Source organism: Pseudonaja textilis, chromosome 9 (assembly GCF_049901715.1).
Source record: "Pseudonaja textilis isolate UNSWEBS1 chromosome 9, rPseTex1.2, whole genome shotgun sequence".
NCBI lineage: Eukaryota > Metazoa > Chordata > Lepidosauria > Squamata > Elapidae > Pseudonaja > Pseudonaja textilis.
The window spans coordinates 25982516-26002796 of NC_141998.1; the positions used below are offsets into that span (position 1 = coordinate 25982516).

The 20281-nt window shown below is 46.8% G+C and overlaps 1 protein-coding gene across 12 annotated transcripts in view; it reads left to right on the plus strand.

Moving 5' to 3' along the window:
• Nucleotides 1–20281, plus strand: part of NCAM1 (neural cell adhesion molecule 1) — a 153608-nt gene that overhangs the window by 125885 nt on the left and 7442 nt on the right. For 8 of the 12 annotated variants that reach the window (XM_087939229.1, XM_087939231.1, XM_087939232.1 and 5 more), the window contains 3 exons: nucleotides 7884–8008; nucleotides 10030–10210; nucleotides 18465–18672. In XM_087939229.1, coding sequence (XP_087795355.1) covers nucleotides 7884–8008; nucleotides 10030–10210; nucleotides 18465–18672 — 514 coding nt within the window. Of the gene's footprint in view, nucleotides 1–7883; nucleotides 8009–10029; nucleotides 10211–13078; nucleotides 13524–18464; nucleotides 18673–20281 lie in introns of those variants that run through there. The other 4 variants (XM_087939236.1, XM_087939241.1, XM_026709130.2 and 1 more) reach the window with 1 other exon arrangement.

Below are 20281 nucleotides of genomic sequence, written 5' to 3' on the forward strand. Positions count from 1 at the left end.
AATGATGTGACAAGGAGGGCACTTGTGGCGTCTACCTTCACCGCTGTCCAAACCAGCAAAGAGACCTTTGGACACAGTGTGAGCCACACTGCTTGGGACTTCCCACATATAGCGAAATCTTTGATTGACCCTTTCAGAGTCTCGCTCAGCCCTGAAGCTTTGACCCATCCTAATTGGACTCTTCCAGTTGGCCTGGGGCACTGATGCTAGAAACCTGGAGCGCATATCGAGACACACACCCCACACACACCCGTTCATCTTCCTTCCTGCACAGCCAGCAGAGTGGGAAGGCGGGTGGGGAGGGATTCTATGGGTTTCCCTTTGTTTTTCTATTCCTACAGAGAAGAGGTGACACCCAAAGGAAGGCAGCCTGCTCCGTTTGTCTTAAATTTTAGAAGCTGACTGAATTCTTTGCAGTGTCCTTTTGGATGAATAATCTGTTGCTATGCTAAATCTTCTTTCCTTTCCGTCCCTTCCTCCCCTCCCCCTTTCCTTCCCTTCCCTTCCCTTCCCTTCTCTTCTTTCCTTTTCCTTTTCCCTTTCCTTTCCTTTCCTTCCCTTCCATTCTCTTCTTTCCTTTCCTTTGCTTTTCCCTTTCCTTCCCTTCCCTTCCTCCCCTCCCCTTCCTTCCGTTCCCTTCTCCCTTTCCTCTCCTCCTTCCTTTCTTTTCCTTTCCTTTCCTTCTCCATTCCCTCTCCTCTCCCCTCCCATCCTGTATTATGGCTGTTGCCAGGAGTTCCTTGCGAAGAGGAAGCCCTTCTCTAGTCTTAGTGATGTTTTGTGACTCTTTACCTGACTTGGTATTAATTCATCCGCAGCCCCATCGCTCTGCCTAACCAACCCAACCCAACCCAACCCAAACCGTCCCTGTCAGGATCTCAGTGCTTGCGCTTGTTCAATAATAATCTTGTAGGTTGTGTTTTTTTTTTTTTAGATCGATGGATTTTTGTTGTTGTTGTTTTTTTGTTTTTGTTTTTAACTGTCTGCTCTGGTGTTTCAATAGAATGGCTAATTTGATTTTGTTTAGACTTTAATCTGTAACTGTTGTTGATTCTTTTTTGCCCATTGTTTACATCCGTTTTTTTAATTTTTTTTTTTTGTATTTTTCATGTGACTTCCTCCACTTTCCTTTCAACCAAATCATGTGCGTGCGTATCATGTGACTTGTGTCATGTGGCTTGCATGGTGCTGCTGATGTCGTCCACGCTGGTGAACAGAAGGTAAAAAATTTAAATGACAGCAACAAAACACAGCCTTTGTTCGGATTAGTTAACAAATTCTGCCCAGGACAAAACAAATCAAAAAACAAATTAGAGATCTTTCCCCCCACCCACCCCCATTCAAAACCTCTGAATTGTCATCACTTAAAATTTTCCTTCTATAACCTCTCATTATTATTATTATTATTTTTAAAAAAAGCTTTGTTCAACACATTGTGTCTGCATGCAACCTGACTAAAGTTCATCCTTCTGTTGCTCTTCTGTGAGGACACGTTGGTGCTTGGGCTTAGGGGTGCCAAGGCTAAATTGTTTGCTTCCATTGTTCAGGGGTTGTTATCGTTAGGTGCGTTTTTCTTCCAGAGCAGGTTTCAAACAAACATACCCGCTGGATATACTCATGTAGAGGACAGGATAAGCTGTAGGCCCAACAGTTAGTGCAGAATTAAAAACATGTAAGCTTCTTCACTGAGCTTGCCTGCTCATCCTGCAGTTACTGGCCCATCAGCTGATCCAGGTTATCCTGCGATTCCTCAAATGCTGCCATGGTTGCACTGATATAACAGACCGATTAAGGAAGTTGTCATGGTTCCGAGTAATGCTGCCAGAGTTGACAGAAGTTTGACATTGCACAGAAGAGAAAGATTTCTAGGAGAAGGATGTCCCTTCATCTGGGCTGTTTTTCTTGGACTGGGTCTACTATGTAGTAGCCCTCCTAAGTAGAAGACCAATTCTCCATCTCCATGCTAGCAGCCATTGGTGATGATAAGAGGCCAGGGTGCCATGCGAAATAATAATAATAATAATAGTAACAACAACAACAACAGTTGTTGAAAAGAAAAGCAAAAAGTCTGGATAGTGGATGTGGCAGTGCCTAGAGACAGCAGAATAGAAGAGAAAGAACTGGAGAAGATAACAAACTACAAAGACCTACAAACAGTCCCCAAACAAGTGGAGCCACCACTTGAACATTATCAGTGGCATTGACAAATTTGCCATCAGTCAATTGCAGAAGGCAGCTTTGCTTGGAACAGCTTCCATCCTTCGGCGATATCTGTAACACCATTAAAACATCCAGATTTACCTATCCCGGGTCCTTGGTAAGGGCTCGATAGGTAGACAAAAATGCCAAACCCTGGCTGAACACCTGGCTGACTGTGCAATGAATAATAATAATAATTAACAACAACAATTTTTATTGAGTTGGTCTGCTCATCCTGCAGTTATTCGTCCATCATCAAATCCAGGTTATCGTGCAATTCCTGGAACAGAATTCCAGGAATTTTTTTTCCAGACAAATTCCAGACTTTTTTTTTTTTTTTTTGCTGTAAAGAAAAAAATCAATTGATGGGGTGGCGGGCATAACTTCAAATTGACAGGACAGAAATTCAAAAATCGCATTCAAAGCTATTATTTCACAGAAAGAGTAGCGGAAGCTTGGCACCAATTTCCAGAGGTGATTGTGGTTCAGTCGTCTGTAACTGAGCCTTTAAACGTGCTTGGTTTGAACACATGTCCATCAGTCAACAAAAATAATAGTAATAATTAAATATAATAAATAATTACATTAAAGAAAACCTCACAAAACAAATAAATTCAAAGGGCAGACTTGACGAACCACTGGGTCTTTTTCTCCCAGCAGTTTTTAGATTTATCTGTGATGAGAAGGTTGGAAATAATAAGGAGGATCACTTGAGGAAGTGCTGAGTATCACTTCCCCTGGACTACAATTATCTTTTGTTTTTGTTTTTAAATCCAAGTGCTATTTCCCTTAGACTCCTTTTCCCTGATTATCCTAAACAGGAACATGAGAACAGAGAAGGCAGCAGAAGGCAGCTAGTTGCTTCTATAAATGTCAACCATAGATCAGTCAAGAGAGTTTATGTATGTTTGCATGATAAAAGGGTTTTGCAGAGTTGGTTCACCCAATGGGAATAAAACTGGCACAGAGGAAATATTCTGGTAGGGCTTCCTGTTCTACCATTTGTACCTCTTTTGAGCCAAGAAGCCTTTGAAAACCCTACTAGAAGTATCTATCATCACATCCAGGGTGTGTTTGTTATTATTCAAGAACATGGAAGCAAACTATTTAGCCTTTGTCATATAAGGAAGAGTGCTTATCTTCCCGTTTGAGTTGGTGGCCATGAGGAAGGAAGAATTTTCTAGAACAGAAGGCTACCTAGAACAGGGGCGTCCAACCTTGGCAACCCTAAGATCTCTGGACTTCAACTCCCAGAATTGGCGGGTGGGGAATTTTAGGAGTTGAAGTCCGCGGGTCTTAAAGTTGCCAAGGTTGGACACCCCTGGCCTAGAATTTCACTTGATTTGCCTCTGCCTGACATTCGAAAAGACCAACCTCACCCCTTGGCTTTTTGCTTCCCAGAAGATCAATAGTTTGTTTGGAAAAGCATCCAAGGCCATCCTCATTTCATCCCCTTTTGACTCCCATCTCGGAACGCAACTCCCCTTTGTGTTCAAGCAGCGGGTTGGCCCGGGAAACTAACCTGCGTAACTCAACAGCGTGTGGAGTGAAGAAGCCACTGTCCTGTTTTCTCTCTCTCTCTCTCTCTCTCCTTCCACAGATGTTTGGGGGACATCCCCCTGGAACTATCCCTCGGCCTCCTTGGTTTTGTGCAGCCTGTTGTCTTTTCACCCAATCCATCTCATTTCTTTGTGTGTGACTCTAACCCTCTTCCTCTCCTTTGTCTCTTTCTACCTCGACTATTGACCAAACTTGGGATGAGTGCCATTCGTGATTGGAAACTGTGGCAGGTGCTTTTTGTCACAAGTTTTCAACCCTTTTTACACAGTGACCAAAAAGAGGGGAGGTGCATTGGAAGGTGTTTAATGGCATGGGAAGGAGTGGGGAGAAGCCTTTAATTGTGCTCCAAGGAGAGGCATGAGAGCAAACCTTTTTGAATAGCCTCCTGCTCAACATTTCTTGAGTTGGGTTTACTTTAAGTGGTGGTTTTTCTCCCTCCTGCTGAAGTGAAGGAGAAATGATGCTTTTTGCAAAGAACCATTCCCTTCATTGCTTCTTAATGTCCCTCTTTACTCGTGAGATACCTGAGTGGCAGGTGTGCTCTTTTCTCTCAACGGCTTCTTGATGTACAAAGGAGCACATGAATGCCGAGGCAAGAGTCCTGTGTTTTGGACTACAAATCTCATAAAGCCCCCTTAGCATGGTCAGGGCTTATGGGTGGTGTGCCCCAAAGTCCATGGACACCTGTCCCTTCCTTCCATCTATTTGAGACCAATGAGCTGCTGTGTAAAAGGAGGTTGTGTTCCTTTTCCTCTAGGTTGCATGGACAGTGTGGTCGTCTCCTCCTCTCTTTTCTTGGGTGGGGGCTGTTTGTTGACTTTTATAATAACCATAACTTCTTTTTTCCTTCAGCATTGGTCCTTTGAGACTTAACACCCACAAAGGTCCATTCTCAATTTGGTCCAGACTTTCAAAGCCCCTTCCCATGAAGAAGTGAAAAAAGGGCAGGGGAGGAACAAAGAGGAAAGATGTTTACACTGGGGGTTTTGGGGAGGTCTGGATCCATCCTCATGTCTATCCTGACTCTGAAAACCCAACTTCCCTCTGTTGATACAGTTCCTCCTTTGAGTTCCGAGGAGGAAGCATCAAAACTGGCAAATCTGGATTTAGAGGGAGATCAGAATTGGGAAAAGCTGAAATTCGTGCAAGTTGTTTAATGCTGCTTCTGTTTACCCGCCAATAAGCTTCATGGAGTTCAGTGGGAAAACTCTGCTTTTGATGGCAATCATACTCTTGTAAAGGCCCCTTTCGCAGATTGGCCTAAATGCATGAATGCCAAAGGACATCACCAATGGATGGGACTGGTGGAGGGGGATAGATTAAGAGGAACTTCCCTTTCCACTGTGGTGGAAGGAAGGAAGGAAGGAAGGAAGGAAGGAGGGAGGGAGGGAGGGAGGGAGGGAGGGAGGGAGAGAGGGAGGAAGGAAGGAGGGAGAGAGGAAGGAAGGAAGGAAGGAAGGAAGGAAGGAAGGAAGGAAGGAAGGAAGGAAGGAAGGAAGGAAGGAAGGAAGGAATAGAGCATGAGGAGGGAGGAAGGGTGGGAGGGAGAGTTGGGAAGTTTGGACTGACATATTCAGTGGTCTCCCACCTCTAACTGGAAAGAGCATGTTCCAGCCACAAAATGTTCTTCCCCATGGCCTTTGTGACTCACTCAGGAAGCTTGGCTCTGTATCCAACTTCTGTAATGACACCCCAACATTTTTAGGGTCCTTGGAATCTCCTCCTCCTCCTCCCTTCTTTTTCTTTGCAAATTTCACTCTTTGCCTTGTAGCACTGATGACGATCCCTAGTTGGGTCATTAAACATCTGCAAGAAAACCACCAAGCTCAGAGAGCACCAAGCACACCACAAGTCCTCCTTGTCCTCGTCATCTTCATCTTCCTGTTCCTTCTTCCTCTGGAATTGGTTGGGCTGGGGAAGAGGGAATGGGCCATGGGAATGGGAAAATCAACCTTCGGAGTGTGACCATTTTTCAATCGCAAGAAGGCAGGAAATGAGGCCAGAGGGATCCTTTCCTGTTTCACCTGCAGTGGGTTGGCCTTCTCAGGTCACTGCCTCTTCGGGGGTCCATTTTTTTGGCATGGCTTCCGTTGGGTCCCTGGAGGGATAAGAAAGAAGGCAAAGGCAACTGTGCCCTTGTTTCTTTTCTTAGAGATGGCACGAACACACCAGTCATCCCAAACATGAATGGGCGTCTCCAGGTTTCCATATATGAACCCTGGGAAAAATTATTTAGATAATGTCCTGAGACAGAAATTCCTTTTTGATGGTACATAGCAGGAGTGTAAATACAGACTTCCACTCGGATGTTGTGTTTGGCTGCTCACAAGCCCTTTCCCCCAACTTCCCATTGAATGATACAAGTTACATTTGGTCAGGAGGAACTGTGACCAACAGCTATTGGACCTCTTCTTGTGAACATCTCAAGAAGGAAACTCAACATCTTTCTTCAGGGTATCTTCTGCTAGGGACTTACAGGCCTCTACTGCTATGTCTCTTTTCTTAAGAACCTCGGAGTAGCTACTCTTGACTGAGACTATGGATAAGGCTCCACTTGAATAAGATTACTACTCTTTTCTTCCCCACCTTCACAACTTAGGAGCTGTCAGTATCTTTTCTGCTTCTAAGTACAAATAAAATGCTCGATCGTGACTGGTGAACCTGGAAAAAAACCCCACCCCATTGAATATAATCCACTGAAGATAAATTCTAGATGATTAGAAGTTCCTGTTAGCACTGGAACTTCTTTTGATCATCCGAGGGGGTCTTTTCTTCCCTTTGGCTTTTGGGGTTTCTTTGTTTTTGTTTTTTATACATCTGAGGGTACAACAGCAACTGAATTAGCAGCCATCCCAGACTTTTGCATGCTCATCCTATAATCACTCTTAACATCATTTAGGGCAGGGGACTCCAACCTTGGTAGCTTTAAGACTTTTGGACTTCAATTCCCAGAATTGGGCTGGCTGAGGGATTCTGGAAGTTGAAGCCCGCAGATCTTAAATTTGCCAAGGTTGGAGATTCCTGATTTAAGGGCCTTGTCAGAAGAAACCATTAATTTCATTGAGAAAAGCAAGGAAAGGAAGCAAAATAGAATTCTCAGGGTGCTTTCCTGAAAATTTGATTTGGGTTTCAACTTCTCTTTCATGTCGGCTTCTGTAGGATCTCTTTAACTAGCTGTTGTAGTTTAGGATCCCATAACAAAAGGAAGCGGGGAGTGTTTGTGTGCACATACATGTGTGCACGTGTGTAGATGAACTGAAACAGAAAAGTGTTTAGATTGGACCATGAGCAAGACCCAGAAGCTCCGCTGCTGCCGAGGGGGGCATTCAATGCACGAGTTTCGTGCAGATTCCAGAATGCTGAATGTTGAAATCTGATAGGAAACCAAAGAAGGGCTGTGTGATTGTCAACACAAAGATGTTGTGTTTCCCCCCACAAAGGGGTGGGAGGAGAAAGAAAATGTCGTGTGTTAGCCTTCCAGGAAAAGTGAGACAAGGGATCATTTGTATGTACTACTTTGAGCTCCTCAAGGAACATAAAAGATTTACTGACACTCTTAAAATACTCAAACTCTGCGAAAATTAAAGGCAAAGCTCCTATTTTCCTGTCTACACCCTTGGCCACAGGCTCAGGAGATTCACCCAGGCCTCCTGGTTTCCAGGCAGATCCTGAATTTGTCGGGCGCAAGAAATCAGGAACCAGGGTTATTCCACTGCGTACAAGTTTATCCCACACTAAACGGGAATCTGAACTACTAACGGTCCAAACCAATTGGCGGTAGATGAGGGTCAATGAAATTCAAGGTGGGCTGGGCTTAGATCTCTTCTGGGTTTGAAGGGATGCCAAACTGATGACATGCTTTGCCCCTCCTCCCTTGGGCTCAGCCTGGTCATCTACTCCAGAATCGTCTTCAAATCTTTTTTTTTTTTTTCCTTCATGAGAAACTTTTAGGCTTCAGTGAAAAGGTGGAGGTGGAATGGAGTTTGTGGTTTGAAGGTGGCCCAACCTTCCGGCTTGAGCTACAGGAGCCTATTTGAACCTGGGTCGGTTGTGGGGTGTCACTGTGTATTTGTTGAGTCGATTGCTTGCCCCCATTCAATGTGCAATTACGCTCATTTTGGCAGGGGAGCCCAGCGCGCCAAAGCTGGAAGGCCACATGGGAGGAGACGGGAACTCCATCAAAGTGAACCTCATCAAGCAAGACGACGGCGGATCCCCCATCCGCCACTATCTCATTAAATACAGAGTTGTAAGTCTGGCTGGCGAGCCTCTTGGTCAGCTTCTGGGGCTGGTTTTTTAATCAGGGGCGGGAGTCAAAAATCCCAGCGACCAGTTCGCTGCCCGGTTGCTGGGTGGGTGTGGCCATGGTAGGTGGGGCCTACTGGAACTTCTTGTTTCCGGCTTCCAACGGGCCTGCAGAGCCCAGAGGAGGCTGTTTTTACCCTCACAAAGGACCAGAGGCCTCCCTCGGGCCTCTGGGAGGGCAAAAACAGCCTCTCCTGGTCTCTGGAGGCCCTCTGGAAGCCAGAAACAGGCCTGTTTCTGGACTTCCAGAAGGCCTGGTTTTCCCCCTCCCAGAGCCTCTGCACAGACCCTGCACTTACCTCCATCAAAAATGGGTCGTGTGGAGACTCCGGGGAGGGGACGGGCCAGCCCGTCGGTTGAAATACCGGCTTGGGGAACCATCCAGTTCTCCCAAACTGATCCAAACTGGTAGAATCCCACCCCCTGTTTTTAACCCTCGGCTGATAATTAAAAGGAACAACCCTTAGTTCACGTCAGTCAATTTGCCGGATAAATTTGTCTGCATTTGGAGGTTGGAAAAAGCAGAAGAAATTATTTTGTTGAGTGAAAAAATATTACAGTAGCTTTGGGACTTCCTAGAAAAAGGTGCCTTGTAATGAAGCCCTGTTTCTCTCAAGCTCAAAATCAAGTTTAATAAAGATAAAGAAGATCACTTTAAAAGACAATGCTACTATAATGTCATAATGTCTGCTTCCCCCTTTCTCCCTCTGCACTCATTCTCTGAAAAGGGTTGAGTATTTTCAAATACCTGCCATATACTTCACCCTTAGCTTCCTTTGAAAACGTCTTATTTTTGCAAACCTTCATTCAACACCTATTCTTTCACTGCTCCTTTGGAAAGGAAGATGGGAGAAGCAGTAGCAGAAATAACTGCAGGCCCCAACTTGCGTAGGAACTGGTCAGGCACAAGCAAGGACATTCTGCTGGCCTCCAGAAGCCTTTTAAACACCTCACTGGGGAAGCCTCGGTGTTTGGGCTCAGCAAACCAAGGATGGGTGGGCTTGAGAAAAAGGGAACATGGAAGAGCGTGGAAGTAATCCACAATTTCTGTGTGACCTTGTCTTTGAAGGCATCACCAGCTGCCAGTGAAGGTCTTCAATGCATGATGTTCTTCCCTAGAGCTTCTAGGTGCTACATTTGTTGGAGTGAAAATGCCTAGAAGTTCTAGGCAGGTCTACGATATCCCATAATGCAGGGATCTCCAATCTTGATAACTTTAAGACTGGTGGATTTCAACGTCCAGAATTCCTATGGCTGGCTGAGGAATCCTGGGAGTTGAGGACTGCAACTCTTAAAGTGGCCAACATTGGAGTTCCTTGCCATAAGGGATGCTGCCCTTCCACCATCATTTATAATGTTGTTAGCTCTTACACGTTCCATATTGAGCAGGGAAAACCTTCAGCCAGTCCTAAGACAGATACGCCTATAGATACTCCTAGACTTCTCCTTTATCAGGTGTCAAGGTCTTAGATACCCCCATCTCCACAGAAAGCAAGGTTCTCTGGGAAGTCCTTTACTAAAGAAGGATGGGTAAGGTCAGAGGAAGTTGATCATCCTCCCTCCCTCCTTCCCTTTGGGATTTAATGGATCTCCTAGATTCCTAAGAAGACCTTCCCAGTTGCCATTGGGAAGTCCTTCTGTTAATGGCCTGGTGGTTAGCATGGGGATTTGTCTCCAGCTTCAACAAGCCATGATGTCTCAGGACACCTGTGGGCGAGGGGCAGAGCAGAAGACCCTCCCCAGGTGGGCGGGTCAAGGTTCATCCTTGAGTGTTGTCCTGCTAACTGGACCTTGATGGCCTGACCAGAGAAGAGCATGATTCATATCTGCTTTGGTGCAAAAGCCAACAGTGGAAGGGTGCAAGGGATGGCTTGGTCTTCCATGTCAAGCTTCTGAAACTGAGATAGTTCCCAACTCCATGGTCTTCATGCCTCCATCCTCTTCCTCCCTTCCCCTTTTCTGCAGAAACAATCTTCTGACTGGAAGCCAGAAATCCGCCTCCCTTCGGGCAGCGACCACGTCATGCTCAAGTCGCTCGACTGGAACGCCGAGTATGAAGTCACCGTCATCGCAGAGAACCAGCAGGGAAAATCGAAGCCAGCACGCTACGCTTTCAGGACCTCAGCCCAGCCCACCACCATCCCAGGTAGCTTCTCATTTTCTACCCCCCTTTTCCGCTTGAACTTTTAATGCACTGGCACCACATCCTTTAATGCGCTTCCGTTTAAAACCACCAAGACAAAAAAAAAAGCCACAGAAACTCTCCTCGGCCACTCGCTTGCTTTCCGTCATCCTCATAACTGGTAATCCATTTTAGAACTTAGCTTTTCGGCCTCGTACATACTGAAAGGGCCTGTCTGCCGTATGTATGCTCCATCGATGGTCGGTCCCATCAACCCCTCTCGGCAACTCTTGAGATGGTTGAGTTTGTTGTGCATGGCTTTTGAGTTTGGTTCTTCCAAGCAGGGCACAGAAGCAAGTGGGGAAATCCACCAGTTTGGGTCACTGGTTTTTCTCCACTTGTCGCTGATGGTCCCCTGCCAGGGGCCAAGATGGTAATGGTATGGCAAAGTATGGTCAACCATGCGTCCAGGAAACCTTGGCGTTCTCTGCTAAGATGGTTCCTTCAAATGCTTGGCTACAAAGAGCTGAATACCAGGATGCAAATTAAGCATGTATTTATATTTAGCTCCTTTGTATCATTGGTTTTGCTTTGGGTGAGCAACCACTAAAAATAATGCAGATTTTTACCCTTCTCTGTCCCCTCACCTTTGGGGTTCCTGGCATCCCTAATTCTGAAATAATTGAAAGGGTAGAGGAAGAGCTCATAGAAAAGATGAGGAACTCTACAGCTCCCTTCCTTCCTTCCTTCCTCCTTTCCTTTCCTTTCCCTTCTTTTCCTTTCTTCCTTTCCTTCCTCCCTCCCTCCCTCCTCTCTCTGTGTCTCTCAGTCTTCTCTCTCTCTCTCTCTCTTTCCCACTTTCCCTCTTTCTCTCTGTCTTTCTGTACAACATAGGCTGCAATGGGTCTTTGATACGATTTGTCAGCCAAAGATTTATATTTCACTCGAAAGGACAGTTTCATTATCCCAGTGTCCAGTAACATACTAAAACAACTGACGATTCATTCAGCCACATCAGCAATTCTAATGCTTCCCCCACCCACCCCTTTCACCTTGGTTTCTCTGAAAGACAAATTGTGCAGCTCCATTTGAAATAAATCCGATTGGGGAGTGGAATGGGAGACTGGCTCCAGGTATATTTTTAACATCATTCTGTTGGCAAAATTTTTTGAATCCACAACTTCTTAACTTGACCTGTCCTCTGGCGTTCATTTTGTTTCCCCAGTCCCCTGAAAAACCTCCAGTTTGTATGAGATCCGTCCCGGTGGGTTGAAATTTGGCATTAAGGCCTCGCATTTCATTTTCCAAATGCTCAGAGACAAATTTATGTGGCAAATTCTGAAGAGGGCTAACTCTGACCTTTGACATTCCAGTAGGAAGGTCCTCCTGACATCTTGATCTTGTGCATTTGCTCAGTAAAACCCTCCCCAGTTGGTGCCCAAGTCCCAGGCCATCTCAGTAAACATGGCCAAAAATGCAGCGGTGAGGAAGGCAGGTGCTTATAACTTCTAGTTGCTATTTTAGAATTAGCAGAAGGTTGAATGACATTCTGGGCTGGTGAAAAGCCCCCGGGGCGAAGCAGTAGGACAGTGAGGGGGATCTCAGCACAGCTGATTGTTGGAACAGCTGATTATCGGGAGGGGAAAACAAGAAATACCAGTTTAGCCAAACCGGTAGCTGGTTTTTTACTCCCAATTCAGCCAAACAGTAGCATTTTTTTACTACCGGTTCGTTTGAACCGGGCCGAACTGGTAGAAATACCACCACTGTGATAGAGGCCTTGAATAAACTAGGTAATATCCATCCCTACTTGCTGCATATTTAATGGTCCTCCAACCTTAGAAAGCAGGAAAAATCTCTCAGACACAACTTAGATTCCTACTTGACCAAACATAGGTGTGTTCGGTCAAGAGATGCAAAGAGAAACTTTAATTTGGACAACCTGCCTAGGACTCGACCGGCTGTCCTACCTAATGCTGGATACTGAATTTAAGAGAAAGCAAACTCACAAAGTCCAACAGGCTTAGTTTAGGAACTCTAGCCTAAGATAAGTCTGGGCTGTATTACTTCGAACTGTCTGCAGAAGTTGTAGGCGTTCCAACACTGGAAGCTTTTAAGAAGAGTTTGGACAAGCATTTGTCTGAAAGGGCGTAGGTTTTCCTGCCTGGTTGGACTAGAAAACCTCTAAGGTCCCTTTAGTCTGGGAATTCTCACAGCTTCTGGTTGCCAACATTTGCTCCATGCAAGGTGTCTTTGAAGGCACAGAGGGGAAAGAGGGCTAAGGAGGCCTGGAGCACCTCAACCATGACATGACCCCTCTCCTGCACTGAATCCCACCGGCTCCTCCCCCAGCCCCACAGGGAGGAACCTCTGCCCTTCGCCCCCTTCGGTGTCAGCTGCCCCCAATCCTCCCCCCATCCACCCCCACCCTCTCTCACCCCCCCCTTTTACTGTTGTCTCCCCCATCCTGCTTCTCTATTACCATCATTGCCGCTGCTTCTGCTGCTGCTTCCGCTGCTCTGTTCTTCTAACTTTTTGAACATTTTTTTTTTCCTTTTGATTTATGCTGACTTAAGCAAAAACTTTTTAAAATTCTTATCGGTTTTTTCTGTATTTATGACCTATTTTTTTCCTTTATCTATTCTCTCTCTCTCTCTCTTTCTCTCTCTCTCTCTTTCTTTTTTTATTTTTATTCCTGATCCCTTCCCTTCGATCCACCGTTGTCCCTTTTTGTTGCCCTACGTGTCACTTTGGATCCCAATGGAAATGTCCACTTTTCCCGCCCGTGACGTTTTCCTTTCTCCCCTTCCCTCCCCCCCAAAAAAACAACTCCCGACCCTTTCCCAACGGTCCTCCTTCCCTACTCCTGGGAAACCTCCTTGGTTGTTGCAGCCACCTTGGGAAGCCCAGCCGCCTCATCTCCTTGGGTCTCTCTGCTCCTGATCCCAGCAGCTCTGCTTTTGCTGTGTTAGGAACACAGCCGCTGCTTTTGGAAGACCCCCCGTTGTGTCTCCGAGGCCGGACACCCCAAGAGAGGATCCCCTGTTTTCCAAGGATGGCATCCGTCCGGGGATGGGTGATGCAGGAAGGTGGCGGGGGGAGGGAGAGAAATGCAGCACAAGGAAGGATTCTTCCTTTATTTTCCGTCTTGGCAGAGAGATTGGCTATTTTGTAATGAGGAAGGAGGAGGAGGAGGAGGAGGAGGCACTGTTTAAACTGGGCATGTTTTAAGATTCTGTGCATGTCTCTCCTGAAGTACAACAGCTCTCTTCTGAACCCCTTTTTAGCCCCTGGCTGTGAAAAATAAAATGGATCGCTTACACTTTTCAAATTGTAACGGGGAAGAGTTGGTTTTTCTTGAAAGTTTGGTCAACCGTTTCCGCTCATCGCTGTCCTTTTGCACATCGAAGAAGAAAAAAAATGGGATGGATAGCATCGCCACCAGATGGATTCATAACTGGCTGGCAAGCCGTACTCAACGAGTAGTCCTTAATGGGTCTACGTCTACATGGAGGGAAGTAAGCAGTGGGATCCCACAAGGTTCCGCCTGAGGCCCAGGACTTTTCAATATCTTCCTAAATGACTTCGATGAGGGAATAGAAGGGGAACCATAATGTCAAAGGACAGGCAAAAGACAATCTTGCAGATTCACTGCACAGGTAGTCCTTGATTTACAGCAGTCTTGTTTAGTGACCATTCAAAGTTGCAACAGCACTGAAAAAAAGGGGGCTTGTGGCCGCTTTTTACACTTATGACCATTGTGGCATCCTCTTGGTCACGTGCTCAAAATTCAGATGCCTCACAACTGACTCATATTTATGATGGTTGCAGCATCCCAGGGAGATCACACAATCCCCCTTTGCAGACTTCTGACCAGCAAAGTCATCAGGGAGGCCATAATCACTTAACAACCGTGTGATTAACTTAACAACTGCAGTGATTCGCTTAACAATTGTGGCAAGAAAGGTCATAAAATCAGTCAAAATTCATTTTGAATAACTATCAAAATGTTGGGCTCAGTTGTTCTGTCCTAGGCCTTCCCCAAAAAGCACCACGTCAATTCTGTGTCCCGGCAAAAACTTCTTTTATTACATTAATGTGAATTAATTTCATTCACAGTCAGCCAATGGCTTGGCAAACAGTCTTGCGAAGGTATACTAAGGAGCTCAGACCTTTATCAATCCTGGAATGATGCCTGGTAAAATTCCACACTCAGTGCTGACAGGGAAGGGCTGGGTTACACAGACAAATCTTCATGAGGCTGGAATGAACAGATGAACAAAGGAGCGAGTTGTTTCCTGTAAAAGCCCCCTCCCTTTTTGCTTCTCTTTTGATCCTGATGGGAGGGGCCATTCATTGCCCACTTGTGGCCTTACTCCCACGTAGACCCTGAGTTCTTAATTGTGTCTTCCTTTGGGCAGCTCTCGCATGTGCAGGCTGGGAACAGGTTCCAGAAGCTCCCATGCCTCACAGCTGTCCAAGCCCAAAGTCAGCTGTTGTCTGCCCTGGCCCCATCTCTGCCTCCAATGCAGAGCCATCATCCAAGCTTCCCTCAGCCTCCAGGAATAGTCCAGGTTCCTCCTCAACCTCCTCACTACTGTCTGACTCTGCTGCTGGCTCTGCCAGCCACCAGCGGGCCACAACACTAGTTGCAGGTGTAAGGCAAGGACTACCTGTATTTGTGTCCCCCCACATGTCTCCTGGACATGGGGAGAAGCGCATTGCTTCTCAACTGATTCGTTGCCCATGGCACCAAGTGGCAAAGTCCATTGTGTTCTCACACTATTCCCCAACCGGGTGCCCACCATGTTTGTTGAGCTTTCACTGCCATCGTCCCCATGCTGAATGAAGTTGATGGGAGCACAACTTCCATCCTGCGTCCCAAGCACTGGTGGGAAAGGCAGCTATTGGAGGTCTATCCTCATCACCAAAATGGGGCTATCAGACTTGTGGGTTTGGACCACATGAGGAGGCTTTTGTGTAGGTAACAAGATACTGAGTGGATTCTCCTCATCCCCAATGAAGTTACTCGTGAAAAGGTCCTCCTACATGGAGGCCAAGGTCCACATCCACTTTGCTGCCAGTTCCAGGTGGTTCTGTCCAAGGGTGGGATTCAAAAATCCCAGCAACCAGTTCGCTGCCCAGTTGCTGGGATTGGGCGTGGCCATGGTGGGTGTGGCCTACCAGAACCTCCGGGAGGGCTGTTTTTCACCCTCCCAGAGCCTCTGCGTGGACCCTGCCCTTACTTGCATCCAAAGTGTGGAGACTCCTGGGAGGGGCTGAGCAGGGTGGGTGGGATCAGCCGATCAGTTCAACTACCATTTCAGCGAACTAGATGTAAATTTAACATCCAGTTCTGCCAAACCAGTCTGAACCGGCTTAATCCCACCCCTGGTTCTGTCCCCTTCTGCTGCATGGAAAAGGCCAATATTCAACCGGTGGCCATTCAGGAAAATCGGTTGGCTTCCATGTGGATTTAGCAACGCATCCTTCGGGGCAGGAAGATGACGTCTCTCTTGTTTCTTAAGAGAGAGTGATCTTTCTTTTGGACCATTTTCCAGGATCTATTTGAACAGGCTCTAAAAATAAGTGTGGAACGGTTTTAAGTTCTGCTGCCCATGAATGGTGTGTGTGTGTGTGTGTGTGTGTATGTGTATGTGTGTGTGTATTCCTCCTACATCAGCTTTTCAGTGGAGTATGACCCAACAGATTCGAAGTGTGTTAGGTGGAGGAGGCAGGCTGGGTAATATCCGTTGACCTGTTAAGTACCCAAACAATGTCTTACACACACACACACACACACACACACACACATACACACACACACACACAAGTCCTAGGATCATATGATCTCCGTTTGCAACCCTGACAAGCCAAGCCAATGAGGAAACCAGATTCACTTAACAATTCATAATTGCAGGGATTCCCTTAACAAACCTGGCACAGAAAGGACATCAAATGGGGCAAAACTCACTTAAGAACCATCTGATAATTTGGGGGCTCGGTTGTGGTTGAAAGTCGAGGACCTCCTGGCCTGCAATTCCCGACCTGGCCTCTTCCAAACTGGGTGAAATCCACGTGCTTCGACCTGCCATCTCCTTGCTTGGACCATCTGGACGATCCCCATAAACGCTATTAACAGGACCGTTCTGCTTAGTCACAGCAATTCTCTTTAAGCCTTTCATGATATTTGCACATTTGCATTAAAAAGAGGGAGGGAGAGGTTATATAAGACACCTGGTTTTCTTTAAAAAGTAAAAAATAAATTGCATAGCGGTATCAAAACCGCTTCCTTGTGGGCCAAAAATAGCGGTTGCTTTTTTCTCTCTCTGCTTTGCAGTAAGGATGGAAGGGTAGATCAAAGGACTTTCTCTCATTCTGCAGCCATGAAAACAAATAGTTTCATTGTCTTGTTGCAAATCCCATGTCCTTCTTTGTGATATCTTATCAGCTCCTAAGAGATGGAGCGAAAGGTTGCGCACATGACAAAAAGGATTCGTTTCCCCAAACCATGTCAGGTTACCAGTTGCAAAGGGCCTGGCGCTGACCCCAGAAGAGCCCTAAGAGCATCTTCAGAGTTGAGGCGAAAAATGAGCCCAGAAACATTTGCAATGGGTCACCCCAAAGGTGCTTTTTCAAAAAGCCACTGGACTTTGTTTTCCCTTGAAGATGTTTTGCTTCTCACCCAAGAAGCTTGTTCAGTTCTTCTTCAGTTCTTCAAAACTGCCCAGTTGCCTTTTGGAGGGAAAAAAACACCTTTGGGACAACCAAGAACCTCCGTAGGCATTACCAATGGACAGTCGCTCCTTTGAATGTCCATCATGGGAAATCCATGAGACGAGAAGAAGCGAAAGTCGACAGGCTTATGAAAGGCTTCCTTCAGGGAGAATAGACCAAGAGAAGAACATTGCTCATAGCTGAATAAACTGCCCAAGAATTTAGACCAGGTGTCAGCAACCTGTGGCTCTGGAGCCGCATGTGGCTCTTTCATCCCTCTGCTGCGGCTCCTTGTCACTCAAAATATGCGTCACAACTGCCGATGTGCTACACCTGCTGGCACACGATTTATTGAACCTTTCAACCCCTGGTAGGTTTTGTAACTCCTGGTGTTTTCTGTGGGAAGGGTATCCAAATGGCTCTTTGAGTGTTTAAGGTTGCTGACCCCTGATTTAGACAGTAAGATAGGAGGAAAAGGCAACTGGTGTCTCCTCGCTGTCCTGACCAGAGCAGGTGGAGTTGCTTAATTGTAGATCTTGGCATCGAGCTGATCAGGTAGGTACAATCCAGCTCCAGAGACCTTAATGCAAAGGTCAGACTTCACCAGCCAGAGCCAGGCGGAGACAAGTACACTCAATATTTTCTGCCTTCAACAGAAGTCCAACTCTCTGGTGAAGGAGGCAAGAAATCCTCTTTGTATCCAGTGTCTTTGGGTGCCCTGGTAAAACCGATGCCACAAAAGAAACCCAGAGAGAGCTGCTGCCTCTCATTTCTGGAGCAAAATGGCTTTTCTGTGGGCCTTTACCAACCTAGGGAAAGTTTTGCAAAACCAGTTGAATGTTCCACACACAGGATGTCGATGCGGCCCCAAACAGTGTGTGTAAAAAAACCTTTTGATGCTGCAACAGAAATGCGCACAAAAAGTACAATTGCAGTAGCACTGCGATCCATTAAAGAAACAATAATAATCTCAAAGCCGCCTATTTTCATGGCGCTTCCGCTGACTCAATGAGAGTTTTTGCAGAAATTAGCCAAACGCTCCTGAAAATGTCCCAAAGCCGGGAGACGGGGACCATAGTGAGGTGCCTGCAGTTCTTTTCATCTGGTAACCTCCGGAGTAAGTTTCGGATAGCTCCTTCTCCCCAAAACCGCCCATCCTGGCCCAAGCAAGAGCGGCATTGTCTTCACTTGCTTGGATTTGGAGAGAGGAGAAATGTCCCAAAGGCAACTGGACTTTCTTGGGTTTTCTTGTTCCCTTTGGGAACATTTTGCTTTTCATCCAAGAAGCTTCTTCAGGGCTTCTTCACTTCTAAAGATGCCTCTTGGATGAGAAGCGAAATGTTTTCAAGGAGAAAAACCGAGAAAGCCCAGTTGCCTTTTGGGAAGCACCTTTGGGACAACCGGGACCTGGAAGGGGGAGAATCTCCGTAGACGAGAAGTGGTGTCCCCGGTGGGCGGAGACTGAACGGACCCACCCCACCCCCATCTCCCCGAGCCCAGCAGAACCTGCCCATGCCTCCTTGCTCATCATGTCTTCTCCACTTCCTTTTGTGGTCCAAAGCCAGCACAACCCCGACGTCGGGACTGGGCACAGCCGCCATCGTGGGCATCCTCATCGTCATCTTCATCCTCCTGATGGTGGCCGTGGACATCACCTGCTACTTCCTGAACAAGTGTGGCCTTTTCATGTGCATTGCCGTCAACCTGTGTGGCAAAGCAGGTCCTGGTGCGAAGGGGAAGGACATGGAAGAGGGCAAAGCTGCCTTCTCGTGAGTAACTGCTCTCCATCTCAGAGGGAGGAAGCCACCTCCTCTTCCCTGCCCTTGAACCATAGCAGAAGGTGGCACTTGCTCGTTTGCTGGGTCCCTGTTTTGTTCTGAGTTCACTGGGGATGTAGGCTCTCACCTGTGTAAATCGGGTGAGAGCTGGTAGCTACCAAGACTGGCCATCACTATCGTATTTGCAGAATTCCTAAGTGGGTCTGAGCCTCATGTGAGCTCCCTGGGAATGTTTTGAACAAGGATCTTCAACCTTGGCCACTTTAAGACCTGGGGACTTCAACCCCCAGAATTCCCCACCCATCCTAGAGTAGCCTAACTGGCTGGCTAAGGAATTCTGGGAGTTGAAGTCCACAAGGCTTAAAGTGGCCAAGTTTGGAGGCCCTGGTTTAGAAGATAAGCAACAAAGGGCTTACATCCTGCAGCTCTGAATAGACCACATTTTCTCCTGCCCAGGTCATGGCTATTTTGCCATTGCCAGTTTAATGCTTCCTCAATTCCAAACACTGAGACATCCTCTCGCTTAACCCTGGAACTGCGGCTTCCAAAGTCCTCTCCGAACCCACTCAGAAAGGGCAAAACGAGATGTTGAGGCTCCCCAAACTGCGACTCTCCAAAACCCTGCACCTCTCAGAGCAGCCTTGAATGTTGAATGATTTCCTCAGTCGCTAGAAATCTCACCCAGACAAGTAAGGAGGGCAGCTTGACGCCCCTTCCAGCCACCCACAAGACTCAGAGATAAAAACACAGGACTGTAGAAACCAAGTGGTCAATTGGCAAAGATAAGGGACACTTTGCATTTCCAGGCCGGTCAGTTTGGGGATCAAATTTTCTCTTGTTGTGCAATGTAGAAAGCAAGAAAATTTCTCTCTCTCTGAGCTGCTGGATTCCAACTGGGCTGCACTGAGTCTAAATAGGGAAGATTTTAGCCTAGGCCTGCCTCTTTCTAGCTTCCCCCATGCTTAACGTTTTGCAAGTTAGAGGCACCAGGAGAGGTGAGCCAGGGTGTTGTCTTCGTAATCCACCAGCAGTGTAATGAGTAGGAAAGGGGCAGCATAACATAATAATAGAGTTGCAAGGGACCTTGGAGATCGTCTAGTCCAGGGATCTCCAACCTTGGCAACTTTAAGCCTGGAGGACTTCAACTCCCAGAATTCCCCAGCCAGCTCTGGGAGTTGAAGTCCTCCAGGCTTAAAGTAGCAAAGGATAGAGACCCCTGTTCCCTTGCTTCCTTGCTCAAGCAGGGGGCCCTGTACCATTTCAGATCTGGAGGTCTTCTGGTCCAGTCTCTTAAAAGCCTCCAGTGATGAAGCACCCACAACATCTGAAGACTAGCTGTTCCACTGATTAATTGTTCTCACTATTAGGAAATTTCTCCTAGGTTGCTTCTCAGAGGTGGGATTCAGCAGGTTCTGACCAGTTCTGAAGAACCGGTAGCAGAAATTTTGAGTAGGTCAGAGAACCAGCCAATCCCACCTCTGACTGGCCCCACCAACCCCATCTCTTCTCTGACTCCCATTGAGTCCCAGCTGAACTGGGTCTCCTTTGGTTGCCCTGCACAGGAGAACAGAGCTGGAAAGCAGCTTAAGTGGGGTGGGGA